This window comes from Otolemur garnettii, unplaced genomic scaffold (assembly GCF_000181295.1).
Source record: "Otolemur garnettii isolate 467f Iridium unplaced genomic scaffold, OtoGar3 scaffold00006, whole genome shotgun sequence".
Lineage (NCBI taxonomy): Eukaryota > Metazoa > Chordata > Mammalia > Primates > Galagidae > Otolemur > Otolemur garnettii.
In genome coordinates, this window is record NW_003852401.1 from 1,694,708 (window position 1) to 1,721,351 (window position 26,644).

The following is a 26,644-nucleotide window of genomic DNA, read 5'->3' on the forward strand; positions in this document are numbered from 1 at the left end:
GGCAATAAAGTGAGACTCTGTCTCTAGGAAAAAAAAAAAAGAGTTCTACTCTTAATGTACTTCTAATGTATGTTATATTCATGGCAATCTTATTCTTGTGCTTTAAGAACTCTCAGATTTAACCTTTTCCCTGATTTTTAGATTCTTCCTCCCAAATGCTTACAAAACTCATTTACTTGGAAGTTCTTTAGTACTGCAGTTCCCAGTACCCATTGGTGACCTGTTAGGAATCTGGCCACACCACCTGAGTTCCACCTCCTGTCCCATTCCTCCCCACCTCCCATCTGTGGAAAAATTGTTTTCCATTGACACTGGTCCCTGGTGTCAAAAAGGTTCCAGTCTGTTGTGAGTGGTAGGGGAGTTGAGTGAAGCTTCATCTATATTTACGGCTGTTCCCCACTGCCTTATCACCACCTGAGCTCTACCTCCTGTCACACCCCACCCCTACCCCTAAAAAAACTGTTTTCCATAAAACCAGTCACTGGTGCCAAAAAGGTTGGGGACTGCTGCTTTAGGACATCCTAAAACTTAATGTTCACAATTAAGCTCATCAGTTTTCCCCTTCAAATTTGTACCCCTCTTTATTCACTATTAATTTGGATGTCCTCACCATCCACTTATCACTCAAGTCAGAAACTTGAAAGATTCCTCCCTCCCGATCCCCTCAAACCCATTTTCCTAGCTGCCAACAGATTGAGCTTGAAGACCTATCCGGTCAATGTCTACAGCTGCATAACTGGCCAGTCGGATGAGATGGAACAGAGCCCCTACACATCTCTATGGGTTCTCAAGCTTCATAAAACATCCTCCAGTATCACTGATGTGAAGAGTGGTTACTGCTCCAGTTGGTGATTTCTTGGTGGATGATTCATTTCTGAGCTGCCCCAAAGAGGCAATATACAGATGTAGGTGGTCCTAAGGAAGGGTAAACCGTAGGAGTTGTTACCAAATCTATCCTTAGATTCAATATGCCAGGAGAGAATAAAATCATAGATAGAAGAAAATAAATCAGTGTATCAATCTGGAGGCACAAGCAGAAGGGTCTAAGGTAGTAAGATCAACCATAAAAGATTAAGGAAGAGGGAAAGGGATACAATAATAAAATGAGGGTAACTTTCAAAATAATCTCAAGTTCTGAACATCTGATGTGATCACAGTTCTACATTCATTTATTCCATACACATTTAGTGAGTATCTACTATGTGCCAGATACTGTAATGGGTGCTGGGGATATCAAAATGAACATGATGGCTCCTATCCTATCCTCAAAGAGCTCAGAGTAGAATCTATTAGGTGTGCAAAACCAGAAAGTTACAATGGAACATAGGTGCTATACCTGAAGTATACACGAATGGCTGTGGTAACCAGATGGGTAAAAAGGCTTCAGGAGGATTTTACAAAGGAAGTATCATGAGCAAAGCACTTTTCCTAGAAATGTGGGAATTATAGAAAAAAAATGAAGATATTTTTCTTTAAAAGCCTGTACTCTAATAAGACAAGTACACAAAATGTATACTATAAATTCTTTTCCCCCTCTCAGGGAGGAAAGAACAAATGGGTATGGACTCTTAGGAAAAACTTGCGCTACTGCAAAAAGGACATCATTGTTTTATGATACTCTCTGCTGTGGCTAGCCAGTTGAGTAAGGAAGACAATCAAGGGGCTGAGCAACCACCACAACCACCTCTGTCCTCACTGTAAAATAGTGCATCTGACACTTTTCCTCTTTGGCATCAAATGATATTCTCTTGACTCAGGGCTTATAAGCTAGAGATTTAAAAAAAATTAATTAGTTGGATATATTTATAGGACACATGTAATGTTTTGATACAGGCATACAGTGTGTAATAATCAAATACAGGTATTTGGGGGTATCTATTGCCTAAAATATTTATCATTTTTTTATGTTAGGAACATTACAGTTCCATACTTATTTTTTTTATGGTATACTTTTTTTTTATGGTATACTTATTTTAAAGTATACCGTAACTTATTGTTGACCATAGTCACCCTGTTTTGCTATCAAATATTGTTCATCTAGCTAGCTAGCTATATTTTTGTACCCATGAACCATCACCACTTTATTCCCCACTCTCTGCTAGCCTTTTCAGCTTCTGGTAACAATCATTGTACTCTCTTGTCTCCATGAGGTCAATTGTTTTAATAGTTAGCTCGCACATATGAATGACAACATGCAAGAATTTTCTTTGTGCTTATTTCACTTAAAATAATGTTCTCTAATTCCATCCATATGGTTGCAAATGACAGGATTTCATTCTTTCTTATGGCTGAAAAACATTCATTGTGTATATTTACCACAATTTCTTTATCCACTCACCCCTGAATGGACGCTTAGGTTGATTCCACATTTTGACTAAAGTGAATACTGCTGCAATAAACGTAAGAGTGCAGGTATTTATTTCAATACACTGATTTCCTTTCTTGGAATATATACCTAGTAGTGGAATTGCTTTGTCACATGGTAGTTCTATTTTTAGTTTTTTGAGGACCCTCTAAAACTGTTCTCCAAAGTGGTTGCACTAATTTACATGCCACTACCAGTGTATAAGGGTTCCCCTCCCTCTACATCTTCATCAGGATTCATTATTGTTATTGAGAGAAGCCATTTTAATTGGGTGGAGGTATCTCATTGTAGTTTTGATTTGCATTTGTCCGATGACTAATGATGTTAAGTATTTTTTGTACACTTGGCCATTTGCATATCTTCTTTTGAGAAATGTCTATTCAGATCATTTGCCCATTTTTAATCACATTATTTTACATTTTTCTATTAAGTTGTTTGAGTTCCTATATATATCTAGTTACTAATCCCTTGCAAGATGGCTAATATATTCTCTCATTCTGTGGGTTATCGCTTCACTTTGTTGACCATTTCTTTTGTTGTGCTAAAGCTTTTTAGCTTGATGTGACCCATTTGTCCAATTGTGCTTCGGTTGCCTGTGCTTTTGGGGTACTATGCAATAAGTCATTGCCCTAGACCAATGTCCTATAGCATTTCCCCAATGTCCAGCACCATTTATTAAAAAGAAAGTTCTTTCTCCACTGTATATTTTTGGTAACTTTGTTAAAAGTAAGTTCACTATAGATGTGTGGATTTATTTTTGGGTCCTCTATTTTGTTCCATTGGTCTATGTGTGTGTTATTATTAATGCCAGAACCATTCTACTCTGATTACTACAGCTCTGTAGTATAATTTGAAATCACGTAATATAAATTTTTTCAGTTTTGTTCTTATTGCTCAGGATGGGTTTGTCCATTATGGGTCTTTTGTGGTTCCATACAAATTTTAGGATTTTTCCCTCTATTTCTGTCAAGAATGTCATTGGTACTTTGAAGGGGATTGCATTGACTCTGTAGATTGCTCTGGATGGTAAGGACATTTTAATAATACTAGTTCTTCCAATCTATGACCATAGAGAATCTTTCCGGTTTTTTGTGTCCTCTTTGATTTCCTTCATGAATGTTTTATAATTTTCAATGTAGAGATCATACGGTTTTTGTCCTTCATTCTGTGGATATGATGTGCCAAAGTGATTGACTTGTATAAGTTGAACTGCCCTGTATTTCTGAGATGAATTCCACTTGATCACTTCTTTAGTTAAATTTATTCCTAGATATTTTATTTCTAGTTATTGTAAATGGAATTACTTTCTTGATTTCTTTTTTAGCTGTTCATTGTTGGTAAATAAAAATGCTTTTAGTTTTTATACAGTGATTTTGACCCTTAAGGGACGATCATACTCGTAGGATAAGAGGTTAAAGATTATGTTGATTTTGTATCCTGCAACAATACTGAATTTATCAGTTCTAATAGTTTTCTTGTAAAATCTTTAGATTTCTCTAGATATAGATCATATCACATATAAACAAGGATAATCTGACTTCTTCCTTTCCAATCTGGATGCCCTTCATTTCTTTCTCTTGTCTGACTGCTCTACCTAGAACAGTAGTTCTCACCCTTTCTAATGCCGTGACCCTTTAATATAGTTCCTGTGGGTCTTATATTCTCAGGGTTGAGAACCTCTGAGCTAGAACTTCAAATACTATGCTGAATAATAGTGATAAAAGTGGACACTTTTGTTTTGTTTCAGATCTTAGAGGAAAAGCTTTCAGTTTTCCCCCTATTCATTATGATACTAGTTGTGGGTTTATCATATACAGTTTTTCTCATGTTGAGTTATGTTCCTTCTATACCCAGTGTTTTGACAGTTTTTATTATGCAAGGGTATTGAATTTTATTGAATCAATTAAAATGATCATATGGTTTTTGTCCTTCATTCTGTTGATATGATGTATCACACTGATTGACTTCCATGTGCTGAACCATCCCTGCATTCCTGGAATGAATCTCCCTTAATCGTGATGAATAATCCTTTTAATGTGAATCTTTGAATTCTGCTTGCTAGTATTTTGGTGATTTTTGCATCTATGTTCATTGGAGATATTGGCCTAGTTTTCTTTTTTTCATTATGTCTCTTTTGGTATCAGAGTGATAGTGGCCTCATAGAATGAGTTTACAAGTATTCTGTCTTCCTCAATTTGTTGGAAAAGTTTGAGTAGGATGAGTAGGATTAGTATTAGTTCTTCTTTGAATGTTTGGTAGAATTTATTAGTCTGGGCTTTGCTTCAACAGGAGAATTTTTATTACTGCTTCTATCTTATTTTTTACTATAGATTTATTCAGATTTTAGATTTCTTTCTGGTTCACTCTTGGTAGCTTACATGTGATTAGAATTTATCCATTTTTTCCTTATGTTTTCCAATTTATTGGCAGGTAGTTGCTTAATGTCCTTTCCAATGATCCTTTGGATTTCTGCAATATCAGTTATAATTTTCCTTTTCACTCTGATTTTATTGAGTCTTCTTTTCTTTTTTGTAAGACTGGCTAAAAGTTTGTCATTTTTGTTTACTTTTTTGAAAAATCAACTTTTCATTTCATTGAATATATATATATATATATATGTTTGTTTGCAGTTTTTTGGCCAGGGTTGGGTTTGAATTAGCCACCCTCGCCATATGGGGTCAGTGCCCTACCTCTTGAGCCACAGGTGCCACCCTGATGTTTTCTATTTTTTAGTTTCAATTTCATTTATTTTGGTCCCAGTCTTTATTATTTCTTTTCTTCTGCTAATTTTGGATTTGGGTTACTCTTGTTTTTCTAATTCTTTAAGGTACATCATTAGATTGTTTATTTGAAGTTTTTCTATTTTTTTGATGTAGGGACTTATTACTATAAAGTTTCTGCTTAGTACTGTTTTTACCTTATCTCATAGGTTTTACTATGTTGTGTTTTCATTTCCACCTGTTTCAAGAAATTTTTTAATTTCCTTCTTCATCTCTTCATTGACCCACTGGTCACACAGGAGCATGTTGTTTCACTTGCATGTATTTGTATAATTTTTCATGTTCCTCTTGTTATTGATTTCTAGTTTTATTCCACTGCGGTCAGATAAAATACTAGGTATGATTTCAATTTTCTTTTTAATTTTTTAAGACTTGCTTGTAACCTAAACATATAATTTATCCTTGAGAATGATTCATGAGCTTAAATGTATATTCCATAGGTGTTGGATAAAACATTCTGTAAATATCTATTAGGTCTATTTGGTCTACTGTACAGTTTAAGTCTGATTTTTTTTGCAGATTTTCTGTCTAAATGACCTGTCCAATACTGAAAAACAATGTTGAGGCCTCAAACTATTATTGTATTGGAGTCTGTCTCTTTACTTCTGATAATATTTACTTTTACATATCTGGGTGATCAAGTGTTGAGTGCATATATATATATATATATTTAGAATTATTATATCCTATTGCTAAATTGACCCATTTATCATTATATAATAAATGTCTCTTTTTTAGTTTTTGTCTTGAAATCTATTTTATATGATAGAAATACAAGATGACCATAAAGTTTGTGTGCAATTTAAAATACACGAACTTTGTGACCACCCGTATAACTACTCTTGTTCTTTCTTGGTTTCTATTTGGATGGAATATCTTTTCCTACTCTTTTATTTTCAGTCTATGTGTATCTTTACATATGAAGGGCATTTCTTATAGACAACATACAGTTGGGTTTTATTTTTTTAATCTACTCAGCCACTCCATGTATTCTGATGGAAGAGTTTACTCCATTTACCTTTAATGTTGTTTGTGATAGGTAAGGACTCACTACTGCCAAATTATTATATGATTTCTAGTTGTTTCCTGCCTTCCCTCCCTTCCTTCTTGTCTTAATTTGTGTAAAAGTTCACATTTTTCTGTAATGTGTTTTAATTTCTTACTTTTCATTTTTTTGTTATCTGTTATAGGTTTTTTGATTTGAGGTTACTATGATGCTTTCAAAAAACAGAACCAATTATTTAAAACAGAGGACAACTTAATTCTGCTAATAAACAAAGATAAAACTAAAAGAAATTCTATATTTTAACCCCACCCCTCCCCCACTTTTTGATTTTTTGTTTTTCTATTTATCTTTTTATACTTTTTCTTAAAAAATTATTATTTTGATAGGTTTGTCTCTTAGTCTCAAACTCAAGATGTTAGTGGTTTATGCAATGCAACTGCAGAGAAAAAGTAATCTATATTTGTGTAGAATTATAACACTATTACCAAGGAGTTTTAATATCTTTTTTCTTTTTTAAATTAATTTTTAATTATAATCATACTGTATACATCTATGGAGCACAATGTGATGATTAGATGTACAATGTGGAATGCTTAAATCAAACTGATTAACACAGCCATCACCTCACTTACTTATTTTTTATGATAAAACATTTAAAATTTACTCTTAGTTATTTTGAAATATACCCTTGCATTGTGCACATTAGTTGAGATCCCACCTAATGTCCTCTTCTCTCCCACCAATCACTCTTCCCCTTTCCCCTTCCTCCTCACCCTTTCCCCTTGCTAAAATATATTTGTATTTTGTCATTTGTATATGTTTATATATTGGTTTCATAATAGTATTGAGTACATTGGGTACTTTCCCCCCAACAATTTACTAAGAAAAATGTGCTTCAACTCCATCTAAGTAAACATAAAAGATGTAAAGTCCTCATATTTTTAATGACTGAATAGTATTCCATGGTATATATATACCACAGTTTGTTGATCCATTCATGGGTTGATAGGCATTTGGGATGCTTCCATGAGTTGGCAATTGAGCTGCCATAAACATTCTGGTGCAAATGTCTTTGTGGTTAAATGATTTTTGTTCTTCTGGGTAAATATCTAGTAATCAAATGGAAGGTCAACTTTTAATTCTTTGAGGGTTCTCAATACTTCTTTCCATAAAGGATATATTGGTTTGTAATCCCATTAGCAGTGTAGAAGTGTTCCATTCTCTTCACATCTATGCCAGCATCTGCTGTTTCGGGACTTTGTGATGTGAGCTAATCTTAGGTAACATCTCAAATTGGTTTTGATTTGCATGTCTTTGGTGCAAAGATGATGAGAACATGTTTTCATGTTCTTCCATTTGTTAACAACTTCTGCTATTTCTTTTCTCAGAGTTTCACAGTTCTCTTTATAGAGATCTTTCACATCCTTTGTTAGATATATTCCCAGGTATTTCATCTTTGGAACTACTGTAAAAGCAATAGAGTCTTTGATTATATTCTTGGCCTGACTATTGTTAGTATACATAAAGGCTATTGATTTGTAGGTTATTGATTTTGTATCCTGAGACAGTGCTATATACCTTAATCACTTCTAAGAGCTTTGTAGTTGATCTTATACTGTGTATATGATCATGTCATCTGTAAAGAGCAAGAGTTTGGCCTCCTCTGTCCCCATTTGAATATCATTGATCTTCTTCTCTTACCTGATTGCCATAGCTAGGACTTCCAGCACTATGTTGAATAGCGTGGTAACAATGGGCATCCTTCTCTAGTTCCAGAACTGAGTGGAAATGTATTCCATTTATTCCATTCAATATATTGCCTGTGGGTTTGCTGTAGATAGCCTCTATCAGTTTAAGAAATGTCTCATCTAAGCCTATTAAGCGTTCTAATCATAAAAGGACGCTAAATATTATCAAAAGTCTCTTCCGCATCAATTAAGAGAATCATATGATTTTTAAAAATATTTTATTTATATGGTGAATTATATTTACATATGTTGAACCAATCTTGTAACCCTGGGAAAAAACCAACTTGATCATGGTGCATAATGTGTCACTGTATTCTGTTTGCTAGGATTTTATTGAATATTTTTGCATTGATATTCATTAATAATATTGGTTTATAGTTTTCTTTCTTTCTTGGGTCATTTTCCCAATTTGGGGATCAGGGTGATACTTGCTTCACAGAATGTTTGAGGGAAGATTCCTTCCTTTTCTATGTTTTGGAATAGATTATGTAATATAGCTTCTAGTTCCTCTTTGAAGGTTTGGTAGAATTTTGATGTGAAACCATTTGGTCCTGTACTTTTCTTTTTTTGGATGGGGGAGATTTTGTATAGTTGATTCTATATCAGTGCTTGATATAGCTCTGGTTGAGGTTAGGAAGGTGGTGTGATTCCAGGTATTGGTCCATTTTCTTCATATTTTCATATTTCTGAGAGTAGAGCTTTTTGTAGTAACTGGATTTTTTGTATTTGTGTGATATCTGTTATTTCTCTTTATCATTTCTGATTAAAGTTATTAGAGATTTTACTTTTCTGTTTCTGATTAGGCTAGCCAAAGGTTTATCAATTTTATTAATCTTTTCAAAGAACCAACTTTTTGTTTTGTTGATCTTCTGATTGATTCTAAATTTTCAATTTCATTTAATTCTGCTCTAATTTTGGTTATTTCTTTTCTTCTGCTGGGTTTGGGCTTGGATTATCCTTGTTTTTCCAGTAGAGTCAGCCCACTAGGTTGCTGACTTGCTCTCTTTCTGTTGTTGATGAAGGGTTCTAGTGCTATACATTTCCTTCTTAGGACTGCCTTTGCGGTATCCCACAGGTTTTGGTAGTTTGTGTTTTCATTATCATTTTGTTCCAAAAATATGATGATTTCCATTATTCTCTAAAGAGGCACAGGTTGGATACAAAAACTCAGGCCAGGTATCTGTTGCCTCCAGGAGACACAATGTTACCTCAAAGGAAAAAACACAATTCAGGGTGAAGGGATGGAAAACAGTAATCTAGGCAAATGGAAGGGACAAAAAAGCAGGGGTTGCAATCCTATTTGTAGATACAATTAGATTTAAACCAACTAAAATAAGGAAAGACAAAGAGCTAAGGCCCAGAGTCAGAGGTTTCAGAAATTCACTTGGTACTCAATTTTAGAAGACAAAGTCCTCTATACTGTTTCTTTGGGGTTGAGAGATTATTTGCTGGTACACAAGGCCTAGCTTGATCACATGACTTGCTGCATTGCCATACAGCACTGGAGTAAGGCATTCATTCCAGGCTTTGAGACATGGGACCTATAAGGCACTCTTATGGATGTAAATACTTAAGGTATCTTCTTTCAGAAAAAGCCTGTTTCTTCACATCTAAAGACTCTCTCTAAAAAGCTGCCCTTCTCTTTTATGAGTTCCTTGAGCTATTTTGGGAATGCTGATGCTTCTTGGGCATCAGACAGTTACTATTCTCTCATAGCTAGTTTCCATAACTAGCTAATCAAGCTTTACTAGCCGTAAGCTCCTTCTTCTTGCTCTCTTCAGCCTCCTCACAGGAGTGCTCACAGAAGCTAAGTGCTTTATAATTTTGCAATTAACAGAAATATGCTTCTGTAATATGTCCTCTACCCAACCCTTGATGCACTTTATCACAAACCAGAGTGATCATTTTTTGCCATTGTAGGTGCATGACTAATAAACCTCAACTCTTTCTGCTTTGTTGTGCCACTTTGGAAATAGACTTGCTATTTTTTAAGAGATCTAAGATTTTTTTTTTTCTTGTCAAGAGATAGTACTATCGGCTTGGTGCCTGTGGCTCAAGCGGCTAAGGTGCCAGCCACATACACCTAAGGTGGTGGGTTCGAATCCCCAGCCCGGGCCCGCCAAACAACAATGATGGCTGCAACCAAAAAATGGCCAGGCATTGTGGCGGGCGCCTGTGGTCCCAGCTACTTGGGAGGCTGAGGCAGGAGACTCGCTTGAGCCCAGGAGTTGGAGGTTGCTGTGAGCATGATGCCATGGCACTCTACCCAGGGGAATAGCTTGAAGCTCCGTCTAAAAAAAAAAAAAAAGATAGTACTATCACTTTCAGCCTTTAAGGGATTGCTTGGACTAATTAATTGCTTTTAGGAGTGATTTGTTCACAGAACTAATGAATTTACTCAATATAAGCAGTGAACAAATGAGATGCCAGCACAATACTCACACAAAGAGTGCTAGAGAGAGACTAAGGATCTGGGAAAGGGGAGGTGGGGAGGAGGCTACAGCACTTATGCCTACACATTACTTCATTCAGATGGGTTCAGCATAATGCTATTTATGTTGCAAATTCAAATTTTGCTTTTTAGAATAACCCTCTTTAATTTTTGGAGAATATTTTCAATCCATAGTTGGTTAAATCCTCAGATACAAAACTCTTGGACATAGAAGATTAACAGTACTATTAATTTACTATGTTAAAATTAGTATATATAAGCTCACTATTTTTAGCTAACTTTTGGCTTAAGGCTTCACCTAATTTACCAATCACACATTCTCTGTGAAATACAGGTGATCCTTGAACAACACGTGTTTGAATTGGGTAGGTCTACTTATCTGAAGATTTTCTTCGCCCTCTGGCACCCTGAGACAGCAAGACCAATCCCTCCTCTTCCTCTTTTTACTTTATTGTAAGAATACAGCATATAATACTTACACATGTAACATACAAACTAAGTGTTAATCAACTTCATGTTATTGATAAGGCTTCCAGTCAACAGTAGACTATTAATAATTAAATTTTTGGAGAGTCAAAAATTATACCTGGATTTTCAACTGCGTGGAGGTTCGTTGTCCCCAACCCCTACATTGTTCAAGGATCAATGGTATTTTAAATTTTGTCAGAAAACTTTATTGCTATGCAAACAAGGTTAGAAATTTTTATTTCTGAAGACAGGAGGTACTTCAAAAACTATAATAAAATTTTTTCAATAGGAAAAAGTTAAATATTACTAAAAGCTTCACCATTTTAAAAAAAGATAAAATGACTTTGTAGAAGTTTGCTTCAATAGAGTAATGTCAATAAAATCACATTGTATAACTTGTAATCCTTGGCATATACTAGGTGTTAATTACTAAGTGTCCCCTCCCAGAATAACCTACCTGGCCCTGCCCTAAGAGCTACACAAGAAAGACCCTAGCCTGTGGAAACCTTCCAGTAACCTGTGGAATCTTCCTTCCCATATGCCCAATATAAAAACAAGCTCCCATCCACCCTTAGTGGAGCTGCCATCTTTGCTCAGGCAATTCTGTCCCCTTTCATTAAACTGGGCCTCAACTTCTTCCAGTTTTTTTTCTGGGTACAGGCCAATTCCTTTTACTAAGCCTAAGATAAAGGTCCTTAATTATCTTCTAAAGTAGTGTTTATGAAACTTTAACATGCATCAGACTCACCAAGGCAGCTTATTTTTTATTTTTATTTTTTTGAGACAGAAGCTCAAGCTGTCACCCTGGGTAGAGTGCCGTGGCATCATTGTAGCTCACAGCAATCTCCCACTCTTAGGCTCAAGTGATCCTCTTGCCTCAGTTTCTCTATTTTTAGTAGAGACAGGGTCTCACTCTTGCTCAGGCTAGTCTTGAACTTGTGAGCTCAAGCAATCTACCTGCCTCAGCTCCCAGATTGCTGGATTATAGGCGTGAGCCACCAGCGTCCAGTCAAGGAAGCTTGTTGAAACACAAATTGCTGAGCTTAATCCTCAGAATTCCAAATCTGGGTCAGGGACCAGGAATCTGCATTTCTACTAAATTTTAGAGGTGCTGATGATCCAGATCTAGAGATAATACCATCATTCCAATTAAAGATACAATGTATAGTTTAAGCAATTTCTAAGAGAAAAATAATGATTTACTTTTTCATTGGCTATGTATTGAGCAACCACAGAATAGCAATGGATAGATGCTAAGTGAAATTGCAGACACCAGAAGAAAAAACATTTTGAAATTAAATAGATTATTTTCTATCTTCTGGAGAAAATACAGTTTGGAAAGTACTTTATACTTTATGCTTGGAGAGAATCTCCAGAGAAGTTATTTTGCAATTATAAATTAATAGCATTAATAACAGCCAATAATTAATACTTAGAAATATATTTTAAATTGAGTGCTGTTCGGAAACACACACACTCTCTCTCTCATTTAATTCTTATACTAAATCTAACAGGTAAGTACTATTACTGCCTTCATTTCAAAGAGGAGGAAACATTTTAAAGATAAAGAAAGGTTAATACATGTCCAGGATCAAACAGCTAGTAAAGTAGCACAGCCTGGATTTCTAGTTGCAGAATATATGCTCTTAAATAAAACTAATTTGCCTTTAAATTTTTGATTTTATGTGACATAACCAAAGAATAAAAGCTTTTAAACTAAGCTTTGGAACTCTGAGTATGAAGAAATATTGATAAGACAAACCAAATAAACCAAATAAAGTATATTTTCTATTTTTATTACTCTTGAAAGATTCATAGAAATTATGAGGTCACAATAAATTTATTTGGAATGTAGGATAGTAATCTAGTGTTTCTTTTATAACACATTTATCACAGTATGGTAGCTAGATATTTATATCTGTGATATATTATATTGATAACTATATGGGGGAATGTGCTATGTACACCTATAGTCTCAGTTACATGGGAGACTAAGTCAGGAGGATCACTTGAGCTAAGAGTTCAAGGCTGCAGTGAGCTATGATCACACTACTATACTCCAGCCTGGATGACAGAGTGAGACACTATATATAAAATAATAATCATCACCATCACATGACATTTGGTACAATATAATTCCTATTTGGAACAATTCTTTTAAAAAGGAAGGAATAACTTTTGGTGAGTAAAACACATAAAAATCACTCTAGGGAGATATGTGACTGTTGATAGTACTTCCCTAACTCTGTGAAGCCATTTGTATATACAGATGCTCGGGAAGTTAGCCCCATCTTGTGGATCATGGTAGTACTGCAACTTCAGGCCTTTGAGAACAGTGAAAAACTATGAACTGTCAGAGATGTGTATCACCTTGCCTGACAAAAACAAAGACATTTATAATAGCTAGCACTGGTGAGGAAATACTTCACATACTGCTACTGGGTGTATAAAATGGTATAGCTTTTTCTGGTAAGAAACTTGTAAACCAATCAAAATTGTAAATATAAATAATATTCTATTTAAAATTTCACTTATAGAAATTTATTCTGTAGAAATAAGTCACATAAGTTAACAATCATAAAAGTACAAAGACATTTATTGTGTCGTTCTTCTTGGTTGTAAAAAAATCAGAAACAACCTAAATAAATCTCAATGTAAATAATGATGGATACTATTTAACCATAACCATGAAGGTAGATAAAGGTCGTCAGAAACACTTAACATGTACCAGACACTATTCTCAACTTCAGCTATAGAGCCCGGACATTGACTGATACCCTTTCTCCGAATGAAGTATATATCCTTACATAAAAGAATGGACATTATAGGTGGATAGTTAAATGAGAAGACTTAAGCTTGAAACTACACAGTATTAGCCCATTAAGAAAAAGTTTGTAAATGTAAAGAAATGGGTCTAAAAGGTTAAATATCAAATTATAAACAATAATTGCCTCTGAAGACTTGGCTGAGAGTGAAAAAGGAAATGATTTTTTACACTTCTGTATTGTTTAAAATTTTCACAATACATACATACCAGATTTATGTACCAAAAATATACAAAAATCATGATAAAAGATAAATTAATCTGAGTCTTTAAAATAATGTAGACTAGTTTAAGGAAATTTTTTGAAAAGGAGGACAGGATGACCTCCTATTGAGGCTAATTGCTTGAGTTAATGAAAGCACATGAGAATGGTCATTAAAGACTAACCCCCCCACACACACACACATGCGCACACACATGTGTTGAAGAAAACAGTAAAATGAAGTACCTTCAAGGTGATTAAACCCTTAGAAATTCTAGGAAAGTAAAGTTTATAATTGGTAATTTGTTGGTGAAGGCAGCCAGTTAAACATGCACATCTAATTTTGACATACCACTTAAAACCATGCACATCTAATTTTGGCATACCGCTTAAAACCTCAAAAAACCATTTAAAACATAATCAAAAGAATTATTATTATTATTATGATTTAGAGACAGAGCCTCACTTTGTCATCCTTGCTAGAGTGCCATAGCGTCACAGCTCACAGCAACCTCCAGCTCTTGGGCTTAGGCAATTCTCTTGCCTCAGCCTCCTGAGTAGCTGGGACTACAGGCGCCCGCCACAATGCCCGGCTATTATTTTGTTGCAGTTAGGCTGGGGCCAGGTTCAAACCCACCACCCTCGGTATATGGGGCCAGCGCCCTATCAACTGAGCCACAGGTGCTGCCCTCAAAAGAACTTTTTAAAGGTATAAATGCCCAGCACTGGAGAACAGAACAGGAGATAATAGCAATAAAATTTTGGAAGCTGAAAGCAGATGAACAAGTGGTAACTAACTTAGCAGACTCAAAAAACCTTAAACGTAAGCCAGCACTGGGAACGTGGAAGACCACTCTGATTTCAAAAGGTTTAGTAACTTTACGTAGAAGATGAACATTCATTTTGTGCTCCTATGCCATACAAGCTTTATAATAGTAACACTGCACTTTCTAGAATTTGTTTAGTGTAAGATAGCAAAGAATAAAAGCAAGGACCTGATTCGAGCTAAGTGGTGAACCAAGAAGCATTATTTACTTTGTGAGATTTCAATATGAGATACAATCTGGCAAGTATTATTAGCTTGTGGTGAGAATAAAAATTTCTTCAACAAATATCTTATCAAAAACAAGGCAGGGCACAGTGGCATGTATATGCAGACCCAAATATTGGTAGGCTGGGCAGGAGGACTGCTTGAGCCCAGGAGTTCAAGCCTGCAGTATGCTGCAGTTGTGCTTGTGAATATCTATGATATCCATTTATCTCCAGCATGGGTAATATAGTAAGACCCAATCTTTATTTAAAAAAAAAAAAGTTTCTGGGCTACATGTTAGAAGTAAGGCTTAAGGACAAAATTGAAAATAATATCCTGTGTTGAGTGAGAACATAAGCTACCATTGCCTATTTTCTTCTACTTTATTCAGAATAACAATGCCTTTTCTATTATGTCCCCTTACTTATACAGAAGTAGCATTTTAAAAAGCAGTATTTAAGCAAATATTCAATTATTTTCATTTCAGCTGAGAAAGAAGTTAGGATGGGTTCAGGTTTTTGTGAAAAGTATTATGGCATCTGCCAATAAAGTTCTGCTTTACTAATGATACAGAGTTTACAGCCAAATTTTGAGCATATGACTTTCACTAGAGCTGTTTCTCATTGTTTCTAGTTAGGAAAAATAAATTCCTTTCCCGCTAAATTATAAAATAGTGTACATATTTATACTTAAATAAATTTAGAACCCTTATAACAAAATTACTCAATCCATCATCAACAAAGAAAAATTATATGGGTGGAAGTCTAGCAAATATTTAACATGACATAATCAAATACCCCAGTAGTTTAAAAAATAGATAATGATACACAGTTATTCTTATAAATAAAATATTCTTATGAGATTTTATTTTTTAAAACTCAATTATGAAGACTAAAGATTCAACAGCAAAGAAACATCTAGAATTAGTCAAAAGTCTAAATGTATAATTGGGATTTTCTCTGCATTAATCCAGATTGTCACAGGGACTAATAGTAACTCAGCATCTAGGAAAAATACTTTCATAGCATATTCAAATAACTACTAACTGATTTTATTTAGTTAACTTTGAGACATAATTATTCAATATAATATTTGGCAACTTATAACTCTAAGTATCTATCAAAATGAATGCATATTTGAGGAAAACTGTTGGATTATGAGGTCACCATTAATACCTAGTAGAAAACACAACTGTACGTAACCCAGTATCCAGGAATGCCTTTGAATTTGTAGAGAATTATGTGAATATTTTTAAAGTTTATTTGAAAACTGAACAGTTGCAACAACTTAAAACGTCAGACATGTATAAACACCAGTAATGGTTTATATGCTATCTTAATCAGAAACCCTACAAGGCAAAAGAAGGCCTAGTTGGATTACATACAGATGCCCCTAATGGAAGATGGCAGGTAACATACAAGAAATCAATGAAATGGACCAATGAGGGGATAAAGCCAGGGGGCAGAGCTAAGTATGGATCCAAAAGCTAAAATAACTTGATTATCATCCACATCCTAAAGGATGAATCATCTACAATCTTGATCATCCACAAGGAACTGCTGAGAATGTAGATGAAGACAAGCACCCACAGCTTTATTGGAAAACATGAATCCAAGGTAGAAACCCTCTAGAAAAGTAATAAAACCTTTCCAGTCAAATTCTCTCTGGAGAAGAGTGCATACTTACATTCTAAAGCTAGAAGGTCCAAAGAAATGATTAGAGCCCTACTTTCACCATTAGATCATTCTATAATTCTTCCTTTGTTAAAATACAAATTGTTTAGTATATTCCACAAACGCTTGATGGGTGTTTACTTTCACAGATACCGTGCTGATGAAAGAGGTTACCAAAGTGAGTAGGCTATTGTCCCTGTCTTTGTGTACTTATAGTCTGAGAGGGTAAGACAAACACGTAAATAGGTAATCGTAATACAGTAAAGTCAATCAGTGTTATATGAATGGGGTGCTTGGAAAACATGGAGAGAGGTTGCTAACTTAGCATAGCCCAGAAACAGGTCACAGAAGGAAGCTGGAGTTATGCTGATGAGAGGATACCTGAGGTAGATCTTAAAGGATAAGAACTGAGTAAGGTAAATAAAAGGGAAAAGAACATTCAGCAAAGGAATGAATAACACATGCAAAAAGAGTATGAAACAGTTTGACATACAGTAAAGGGATGAGGTGTGGGGCGCCACAGTTACATTCTTATCAGAACATAAGGACAAAGATGATGAGAGGTGAGAGAGGAGGCTGACAATGTGGAGGCCAGATTACAGAGGGACTAGTATGACATGCAAAAATTCTTGAACTTTATCTCACACATCATGGGAAACCACTGTTAAGCAGGAGAATGACACAGAATCACATTTTGCATAAGTTACTCTGGCACATTTTGGTGGAAGAACCTGAGAAGGGGTAAGATTGGAGGTTGGGAGACCAGTTAAGAGGCTACTCCTATAGTTCAGGCAAAAGATAATGAGATCCTGAACTAACAAGTAACCTTCTAACAAGTAACCTTCTAACAAAACCCCCCTCTGCTGTTGTACCAATAATCTAGGATGGTCACAGTGAGAAGAATGAAAAATGAATGCATAACATATACATATATATACATAAACACACATATCTATATTAATATAGCACATGTAATTATATACTCTTATTTATAAATGCTTTTTGCCACGATTACAACTGATTATAGATCGTCTTTTTCTACATTAATAAAAAAGGACAAAAGTTAGAAAATAATGAAAAATGGAAGCTAAAATCCAACGCACTCTATTTGTCTTAGAATTAGCAACTAATAATAAATTGTTGCTCCCAAAATGCTCTATTTTAGTGGAAAAAACCTGAATGTTAGAAATTCAGATTTAGAAAAATTATTTACAATGTATTTAAAGCATCTAAAATTGTTATATTTCTCAGAATAGTTTTACATATATTAATAAAGAAAATCTACATAAATGAAAATCAATAAAACAATTTAATAAAAAAATAGCGTGGTCAAAGGATACACAATTTCAGTTAGGAAAAATAAGTTCAAGAGATCTGTTGTGGCTCGGCACCTATAGCTCAACGGGCTAAGGCGCCAGCCACGTACACCTAAGGTGGCGGGTTCGAATCCCCAGCCCGGACCCGCCAAACAACAACAATGACGGCTGCAACCAAAAAATAGCCGGGCGTTGTGGCGGGCGCCTGTGGTCCCAGCTACTTGGGAGGCGGAGGCAGGAGACTCGCTTGAGCCCAGGAGTTGGAGGTTGCTGTGAGCTGTAATGCCACGGCACTCTGCCCAGGGGGACAGCTTGAGGCTCTGTCTCAAAAAAAAAAAAAAAAAAAACAAAAAAGAGATCTGTTGTACAGTACAGTGACTACAGTTAATAAAAATCTATTCTTGAAGACAGATTACAGTAGACTTTGAACATTCTCACCAGAAAAAAATAGTATGTAAATATATAAATTAATTAGCTCAATGGATTAATTCCATTCCACAATGTATGTATGTATATATATCTCAAAACATCATGTTGTACACAGTATTTTTATCTATCTATCAATGAAAATGAATACTTTTAAGAAGAAAAAGAACATGATCTTAGTCTAAACACCTTATTGGGAGTCTATCTCATTGTATATTACATTTAATATTCATAAATCTTAGTGTGATAGGATGATTGTATTGACTTGCAGATGAGAAAACTAAAACTCAGGCAAGTTTATTTACCTGGTAACTGGGACTGTCTATCTGCCTTTATATTCAGTATTTAAAGCTTTGAGTAGCCATATGTAAATCAAACTATTTACATAACTTATAAGAATATTTTTAACTTTACAAATGCCACATTTCATATCAGAAAGTCAAAGGTAGACGCAGGCAAGACAACTAAGACTTTGGAGTCAAATACATCTTGGTTTGAATCTAGCCTTACTCCTTACTAGCTAGGAGAATTTGAGTAAATTATGTGACTTCTTTGAGCTTCAACAAATATAAAATGAGTTAACAAAGTTTCGAAGGATTCTTGCAAAGATTGCAAAGTGCTAAGCCCAGGTATTATGGAGTAGCTAATGATACCATTCACAATCAAGAAAAAGCATAAATACAAGATATACCTAAAACTGATATGGCATTTTTAAAACAGAATTTAAAAACTTAATTTAGGAATAGACCACTCTTTTTCCCCATTATGAATGTTTCATCAGCCATAATTAGGAATACACACATGTGCACACTTGTTTATATCATACCTAACTCATAAGAATATATAGTTAATTCGTGATAAGCACCTAAGAGTATATTTACTGGTTTTCACTTAAACTGTTTTTAAAGTATCATGAGAAACCCACTTTTCTCTCCCTTATTAGGGAGAGGCTGGTTAGAAAACTACAATGCCCAACCTCTTTTACCAACCACACATAAATGGCTCCCAAACCTCTGCTATAGAATTTGTACTTGTTTAAACCTCAAGCTCCCTCAAGTGTTCTGATACCTGCATTGGTTATTAAAACTCCACTGACAGGGAATGCTGGAGAAGGGTCAGGATGATCAGCGCTTGCTACTTTGTTACTTGGCCTGGCAGGGGAATTAATTCTTTTTGGGCTATTTGTGATATATAGTATTTGTGGTTTGATACTGACCTTCTCCAGTGCTACCAGTTATCAACATTAATTAATAGTTGATCATATTGTGTTAGTATAACTTAGGAATTTATAACAACTTTAAACCATTTTACTTCCTTTTTTTTGGTAAAAACTGCTTTGCAAAACTAAATAAATTCTTATTATTATCTAACCATTTCAAGTTTTTGTTCAGTTTAAAAGTTGCTTTAATATTACTTTATATTAATAAAGTTAGCAATATCATAAGAAACAATAAATCCTAGTAGTTAAATAGTCTCTGAGATACCAGTTGTCACTGTACCAATACTGCTATGTATCTGTTAAGCCACATTATAACAATATAAAAAATATTACCTTGGTGTTCCTCTAAATCCATATCAAGTTGTCTAATTTCTTCATTAAACTGGTTTATTTTTTCTTTTATATCTGTTAACCTGTTGAAAACATTTTTAATGAATTTATAAAGATAATGAAAACATTTAATGATGTTAAAATACTTCTCTAAGCTGCATAAACAGTATCTAGAAATAATATGCCCTATTCTGAGGATAATACTATGTGTTTAGAGAGAAAAATCTTTTTTAGGTTTGTTTACGGTTCCTATTTGCAGCAGAAGTATATTCTGAGAACATTAAGGTGACTGACTTCAACAGGAGACCCTTCCTCAATCTTCTTTTGAGTTTGACTTAGAATATTAAGAAAGTAAAAAATCTTTAACATCTTTTTTTTTTAACATCTTTTTATAGGTTTGTATAAACCAAACTGAGTTGGCAAATTAGCCTCACAAATTAGAAAATAAGAGAAAATCTACTATTAGAACATTATACAAATTAAAATTTTGACAAGAAACATTTATACTTAATACAGCTATAGTAATTAAGATAATGTGATACAAGAATAAGGATAGACATATATATCAATAAACTAGAACTGTGAATCTACAAATAAGAGCATATACCTATGTTTAATAGATTTTCAAAGAGTGCCAAGATAATTAAATGGGAAAAGAAGAGTATTTTCAATAAATGGTACTAGAACCATTGGATACGCACAATCGAAAGAATAAAATTGGAGTCCTACCTCATATCACATACAGAAATTAATTCAAAATGGATCAAAGATATAAGTGTAAGAGATAATCTATAAAACTCTTAGAAGAAAACAAAGGCACAGTGTTTATGACTAGGCATTATTAGTCATAAACATTACTCAATTAGGCATTGATTTCTTAAATATGACAGAAACTGGATGTCATTTCAACTGAAAATGTTTGTGCTGCCAAGGACTCCATCAAGAAAGTGAAAAAACAACCCACAGGATGAGAGAAATTTTTTGCAAATCATGTATCTGATAAGAAACTTCTATTTAGGGTGGTGCCTGTAGCTCAGTGGGTAGGGTACTGGCCACATGCACCAAGGCTAGGGGGTTCGAACCCAGCCCAGGCCAGCTAAACAACAATGACAACTGCAATGGAAAAATAGCCAGGCACTGTGGCAGGTGCCTGTAAGTCCCAGCTGCTAGGGAGGCTGAGGCAAGACAATCACTTGAGCCCAAGAGTTTGAGGTTGCTGTGAGCTATGATGTCATTGCACTCTACCGAGAGTGACATAGTGAGACTCTGTCTCAAGAAAAAGAAAAAAAAGAAACTTCTATTTAAAATATATAAAGAACTGTTACAGTTCTTTTTTTTCCTTTTTTTAAATTAAATTATAGCCGTGTACATTAATGCAATCATGGGGTACAGTGGGCTAATTTTATATACAGTTTGAAATATTTTCACCAAACTGGTTAATATAGCCTTGATGGGATTTTCCTAGTTATTGTGTTAAGACATTTATATTCTACATTTAGAAAGATTCACATATACCCTTGTAAGATGGACCATAGGTGTGGTCCCACCAATCACCCTCCCTCCACCCATCCTTCCCCCTTCCCTCCCCTTCCTTTCCCCCTTCCCCATATTTTTGGGCTATAATACAAAAAGAAAAATAATCTCATTTTAAAATAGGCAAAGCTCCGATCTTATTGTGGCACTATTCACAATAACCAAGATTTGAAATCAACCTATGTGTTCATCAATGGATGAATGTATAAAGAAAATGTGGTACATATACACAATGGAATATTATTTAGCCTTTTATAAAAAAGAAAGAAAACCTATTATTGGTAACAACATGGATGGAAGAGGAAAACATTATATTAAGCTAACTAAGCCAAGCACAGAAAGACAAATTTTACATGGTCTCACTCACAGTGGGAGCTAAAAACTAAAACAATCAACTTCACAGAGATAGAAGAATGATGGTTATGAGAAGCTTTGAAAAGTAGTGGGAAATGGGAGAAAATAATGTGGGGATGGTTAATGCGTAGAAAAATATGGTTACATAAGTGTAGAATGATCAATAGCTAATATTTGATAGCACAACAAGGTGAATATAGTCAATAGTAAGTTATTATTTATCTTAAAATAACTAAAGGCATGAAATTGGATTGTTCCTAAAACAAAGAACTGATAAATGCTTGAGGTGATGGATGCCTCAATTATCATGTTTTGATAATTATACATTGTATGCTTGTGTCAAAACATTACACATACCCCATGAACACATACAAATATAGTGGAACCTCCATAGTTGACCACCTCTCTACATTGAACATCTCCTTAAGTACCAGATATGCACCACATATACTCAATGGAAGTTCCTTACATTGACCACCTCTGTATGTTGACCAGTTTGTTATAATCTCTTTGGTGGTCAACCTACAGAGGTTCTATTTTATTATGTACCCACAGTAATTAAAAATTAATGTTTTTAAATGGGCAAAGAATTTGAATAACTATTTCCTCAAAGATATACATATGGCCAAAAGAAGTTCAATATTTTTAGCCACCAGAGAAATGGAAATCAAAACCACAATGGAGATACTACTTCAAACCCATTAGGATGGCTATAATCAAAAGAGAAAAATATTAGGTTACCATGTATGAAATGTCCAATTTCCTTAAGTACTAAGTTTGACAGTTGATAGCTCTGAAATTTCACTTTGACACATCTTGTTTTATTTGTATTATGAAGGTACACTCTCATTCTTTCAAACATACGTTTTTAGCTTCTGATTATCTTTCAAATTTTTTAAGAGTAATTTTTGTGAAAGCATGGATAAGTCAAGAATTCATGTTATTTTCCAGTATGAGTCACCTTATAGAATCAGTGTAGCACAGACAGCTTGAAACAGCAACAAAATGTTTAGAAAGGATGTGGCGAATGAACACATAGTATATCATGGTTTGTGAAGTTCCATTCTGGTGATTTTAATCTTAAAAATGAGCCATGTGGCCACCTGAGACCACGGTGGATAATGATGAGCTGAAAGCTGTAGTGGAAGCAAATCCATCTCAATCTATGTGTGAATCCGCATCAAGCTCTGATGTTACTATTCCTACAATATTGGACCATTTGAAACAAATTAGAAAAAGAAAGAAGCTGAATAGATGGGTTCTTCATGAATTAAATGAGCGTCAGAAGAGAAATTGTCTTGAAGCTTGCCTTTCTTTGCTATCATAATATAAACATGAACCATTTCTACGTTGTATTGTTATGTGTAATGAAAAATGGATTCTTTTTGATAATTCCAAGTGTTCAGCACAATGGTAAGATAAAGATGAAGTGCCAAAACATAGTCCAAAACCGAATATTCACCAAAAAAGCTAATAGCTTTGTTCAGTGGTCTGATGCTGGTATTTATTTATTTACTTATTTTACTTTTTTGAGACACAGTCTCATTTTGTGCCCTGGGTAGAGTTCCGCGGTGTCATAGCTCACAGCCACCTTAAACTTTTGGGCTCAAGAGATCTTCTTGTCTTGGTCACCTGAGTAGCTGGGACTATAGGCTCCACCATAATGTGGGATATTTATTTTTTTAGAGACAGGTTTTACTTTTGTTCAGGCTGGTCTCAAACTCCTGAGCTCAAGCAATCCACCTGTCTTAGCCTCCCAAAGTGCTATGATTACAGGTGTGAGCTACCATATCCGAACTCCAGGGCTGGTATTATCCACTACAGCTTCATGAAACAAGGTCAATAAATTACAGCAGATGTCTACTGCAACCAATTGGATCAAATGATGAGGACGCTTGCAATTAAGCAGCCAAGATTAGTCAGTAGAGACAGGCCAATCCTCTTGTAAGACAATGCTTGAGCAAATGTCACATAAACAACAATGCTCAAACTACAGAACTGATTTGGAAACTTGCTGTCATTCACCATATTCAGCAGACTTTGCATCAACTGCCTACCACATTTTCTAGGCTTTGGATCATTTCTTGCAAATGTTAGGAAAAGCAAAGTATTAAATTCTTAACAAGGTACGGAAAATACCTTTTACAATTTCATTGCCATTAGCTCTCTAGGCTTCTTTGCTGCTGGCATAAACAAGATACCTTTAAGATGATAAAACTGTGTCTATAGTTTAGGTGCAGACATTAAAGATTATACTCCTTCTTCGAGATATAATAAACAAAACTTTTGATTCAAAATTGGACATTTCATATTTAATGAGCTAATAATAACAAGTGTTGGTGAGGATGTGGAGAGACTAGAACCCTCATACACTGTTGGTGGAAATGTAAAATGGTACAGCTGCTTAGGAAAACAGTCTAGAGGTACCTCAAAAAGTTAAACATGGAGTACCACAGGAGTCAGCAATGCTGCTCCTAGGTATATGCGCAAGAGAAGTGAAAACATGACTAAACAAAAACCTTTACATGGATGTTCATAGTAGCTTGATTCACAATAGTGAAAAAATGATAACAACTCAAATATCTATCAATTAACAAATAGATAAAATATGGTATATCTATACAATGGAGTATTATTTGGCAATAAGAAGAAATGAAATATTTATATATACTACAATATAAATCAACTTTGAAACATTATGCTAAGTGAAAGGAACTTGCCATACAGAATTATATATTGTCTGATTCCCTTTATATGAAGAGGTAAATCTACAGAGATACAAAGTAGATTATTAGTTGCTTAGAGCTGGAAGCAACGTGAGGGAGCTGATGGCTAAGGGGCGTGGGGTTTTATTGGGGTAGCTGAACTATTCTAGAATTGATTGGAGTGATGGCTGTACAACTCTATGAATATACCAAAAAACTGAATTGTGCATTTTAAATGTGTGAATTACATGGTTGTATTATATATTAATAAAGTTGTTTATAAAAAGCCATTATACCAAATACTTAAATATTTAAAACTGTAAGATTGAAGGCTGTATCAATATCATCAGTGTGAACCAAGAACACTTGTAACAATATTCACTCTTACATCTGTAGAATGTAATTTAAAAGATGAAGTACTGATGTAAAAATGTCCTAGTACAAAAGTACTTACTGTCTCTCCATGCTGGCTATTTCCTGATTATCTTCTTTAACCTATATAAAGGCATAAAAAGAAAATAATATTTAAAGAATAATTCACTATATACATATGTTTAAAAAATTAGTCATTGCTTATCTGAAATTCAAATTTAACCAGCCATTTTATTGCTGCCACAAAATTCCTCTTTCCTTTCTAGCCTCCAGTTATTTCTCCAAGAAACTCCAGGGTTCTAGATTTTAAATAATTCTGGAATGATTATAATACTTAAATAGTCCCTGAATGGATCCCTAAAGTTCCTTCAAACACACTGGGCTCAGTCAAAAACTGCAAAGGAGTTCCTTACTGGAGTGGTATTCAAATATACACACAGTTATTCTAAGGACCCTATAGTTAGTGTCTCAGGATAAGCAACATCTTAATTACAACTTAGAGTTACCCCCTAGCCTTGGAAAAGGAAGCAAGCTACTGAGTACACACGATACATCTTTATGACATCATAATTTCATAGGACATTTTAATTATTTCCCTTCATGGAGGCATAGTAATAACCACAAAAAATCATAAGCTTCAGGACACTTCATCTTCTAAATACAAGGCCCAAAGCAGACAATGAAACAATTCTTCAATAAGATTTACCTAAATATTTAATGAATAATAAAAAAGTTTTAAGTTTTCCTAATAAATATCCAAAATATGAAATAATAAAATATGCAAAAAGACCATACGAGGTTTTAAACGAATAGATAGTTTATATGAAGAAATGACTTTTATTCAGAGTTTCTTGATCAAGTATTTCATATCAGTTTAGGTGAAGCTAACTTTTTACTTTTTCTTTAGACAAATTCTGGCTTTCTGTTCAATTCAAATACCTTAAATAACACAAATCAATACATTTAACAAAACCTGACATATTAAAATTGTTTGTTTTTCCTACCTGCTTAAGTAATTTCTCTCTCTCTTCCATTGGGGATCCCATGCTTTTGTTTTCTGCAACCATTTGATCTCGATGGGATTCTAATTCATAAAGTTTTTCATGCAGCAATACAGCCTCCTGTTTTACCTGGGAGTGTGTTATTTCCTAACAAAAATAAAAAAGGGAAAATTATAATTAGTGTTTTGTCAAAAATTATTCTCAAACAGGCTGGATGTGGTGGCTCATGCCTATTGTCCTAGTACTCTGGAAGGCCAAGCTGGGTTGATTGCTTGAGCTCAGGAGTCTGAGACTAGGCTGAGCAAGAGTGAGACTCTGTCTCTACTAAAAATAGAAAAACTACCTGGGTTTCAAGGTAGGTGCTTATAGTCCCAGCTACTCAGGAGGCTGAGGCAAGAGGATCACTTGAGCCCAAGAGTTTGAGTTTACTGTGAGCTATGATGATGCCATGACACTCTACCCAGGGTGACAAAGTGAGAGTCTATCTCAAAAAAAAATTCTCAAATAGGTTTCAGTTTATAAAAATAAGAATAAATTTAAACCACTAGCATCTTCAAATATTGTTATCAAATATCTTTAGTACTCAATAATGCTAAAAAGCCCATTTCTAGATAGGAAGAATAAAATAAATCCCTGTATACTTCTATAAGCTATTTTCAGTCTAAGATTCACAGGAAGTTGGTAGCTATAGTTTCTTTTATTTTCTAAATATCAGACCTGAACAAATAGAGAATATGTCTACTAATGGAAAATAAAGAAAATGTAACTATGTATGTACAACTTTAATTAAGATGTCTGATTTAGGCTCGGCGCCTATAGCTCAACCGGCTAAGGCGCCAG

The 26,644-nt window shown here is 34.5% G+C and overlaps 1 protein-coding gene across 1 annotated transcript in view; it reads right to left on the reverse strand.

Moving 5' to 3' along the window:
• IFT74 (intraflagellar transport 74) overlaps window positions 1–26,644 on the reverse strand; it is a 103,079-nt gene that overhangs the window by 30,096 nt on the left and 46,339 nt on the right. Inside the window, exons 11-13 of the mRNA XM_003782844.2 lie at window positions 25,808–25,951; window positions 24,886–24,926; window positions 19,843–19,922 (exon numbers count right to left, since the gene is read on the reverse strand). Of these exons, the coding sequence (XP_003782892.1) occupies window positions 19,843–19,922; window positions 24,886–24,926; window positions 25,808–25,951 (265 nt within the window). The remainder of the gene's footprint in view (window positions 1–19,842; window positions 19,923–24,885; window positions 24,927–25,807; window positions 25,952–26,644) is intronic.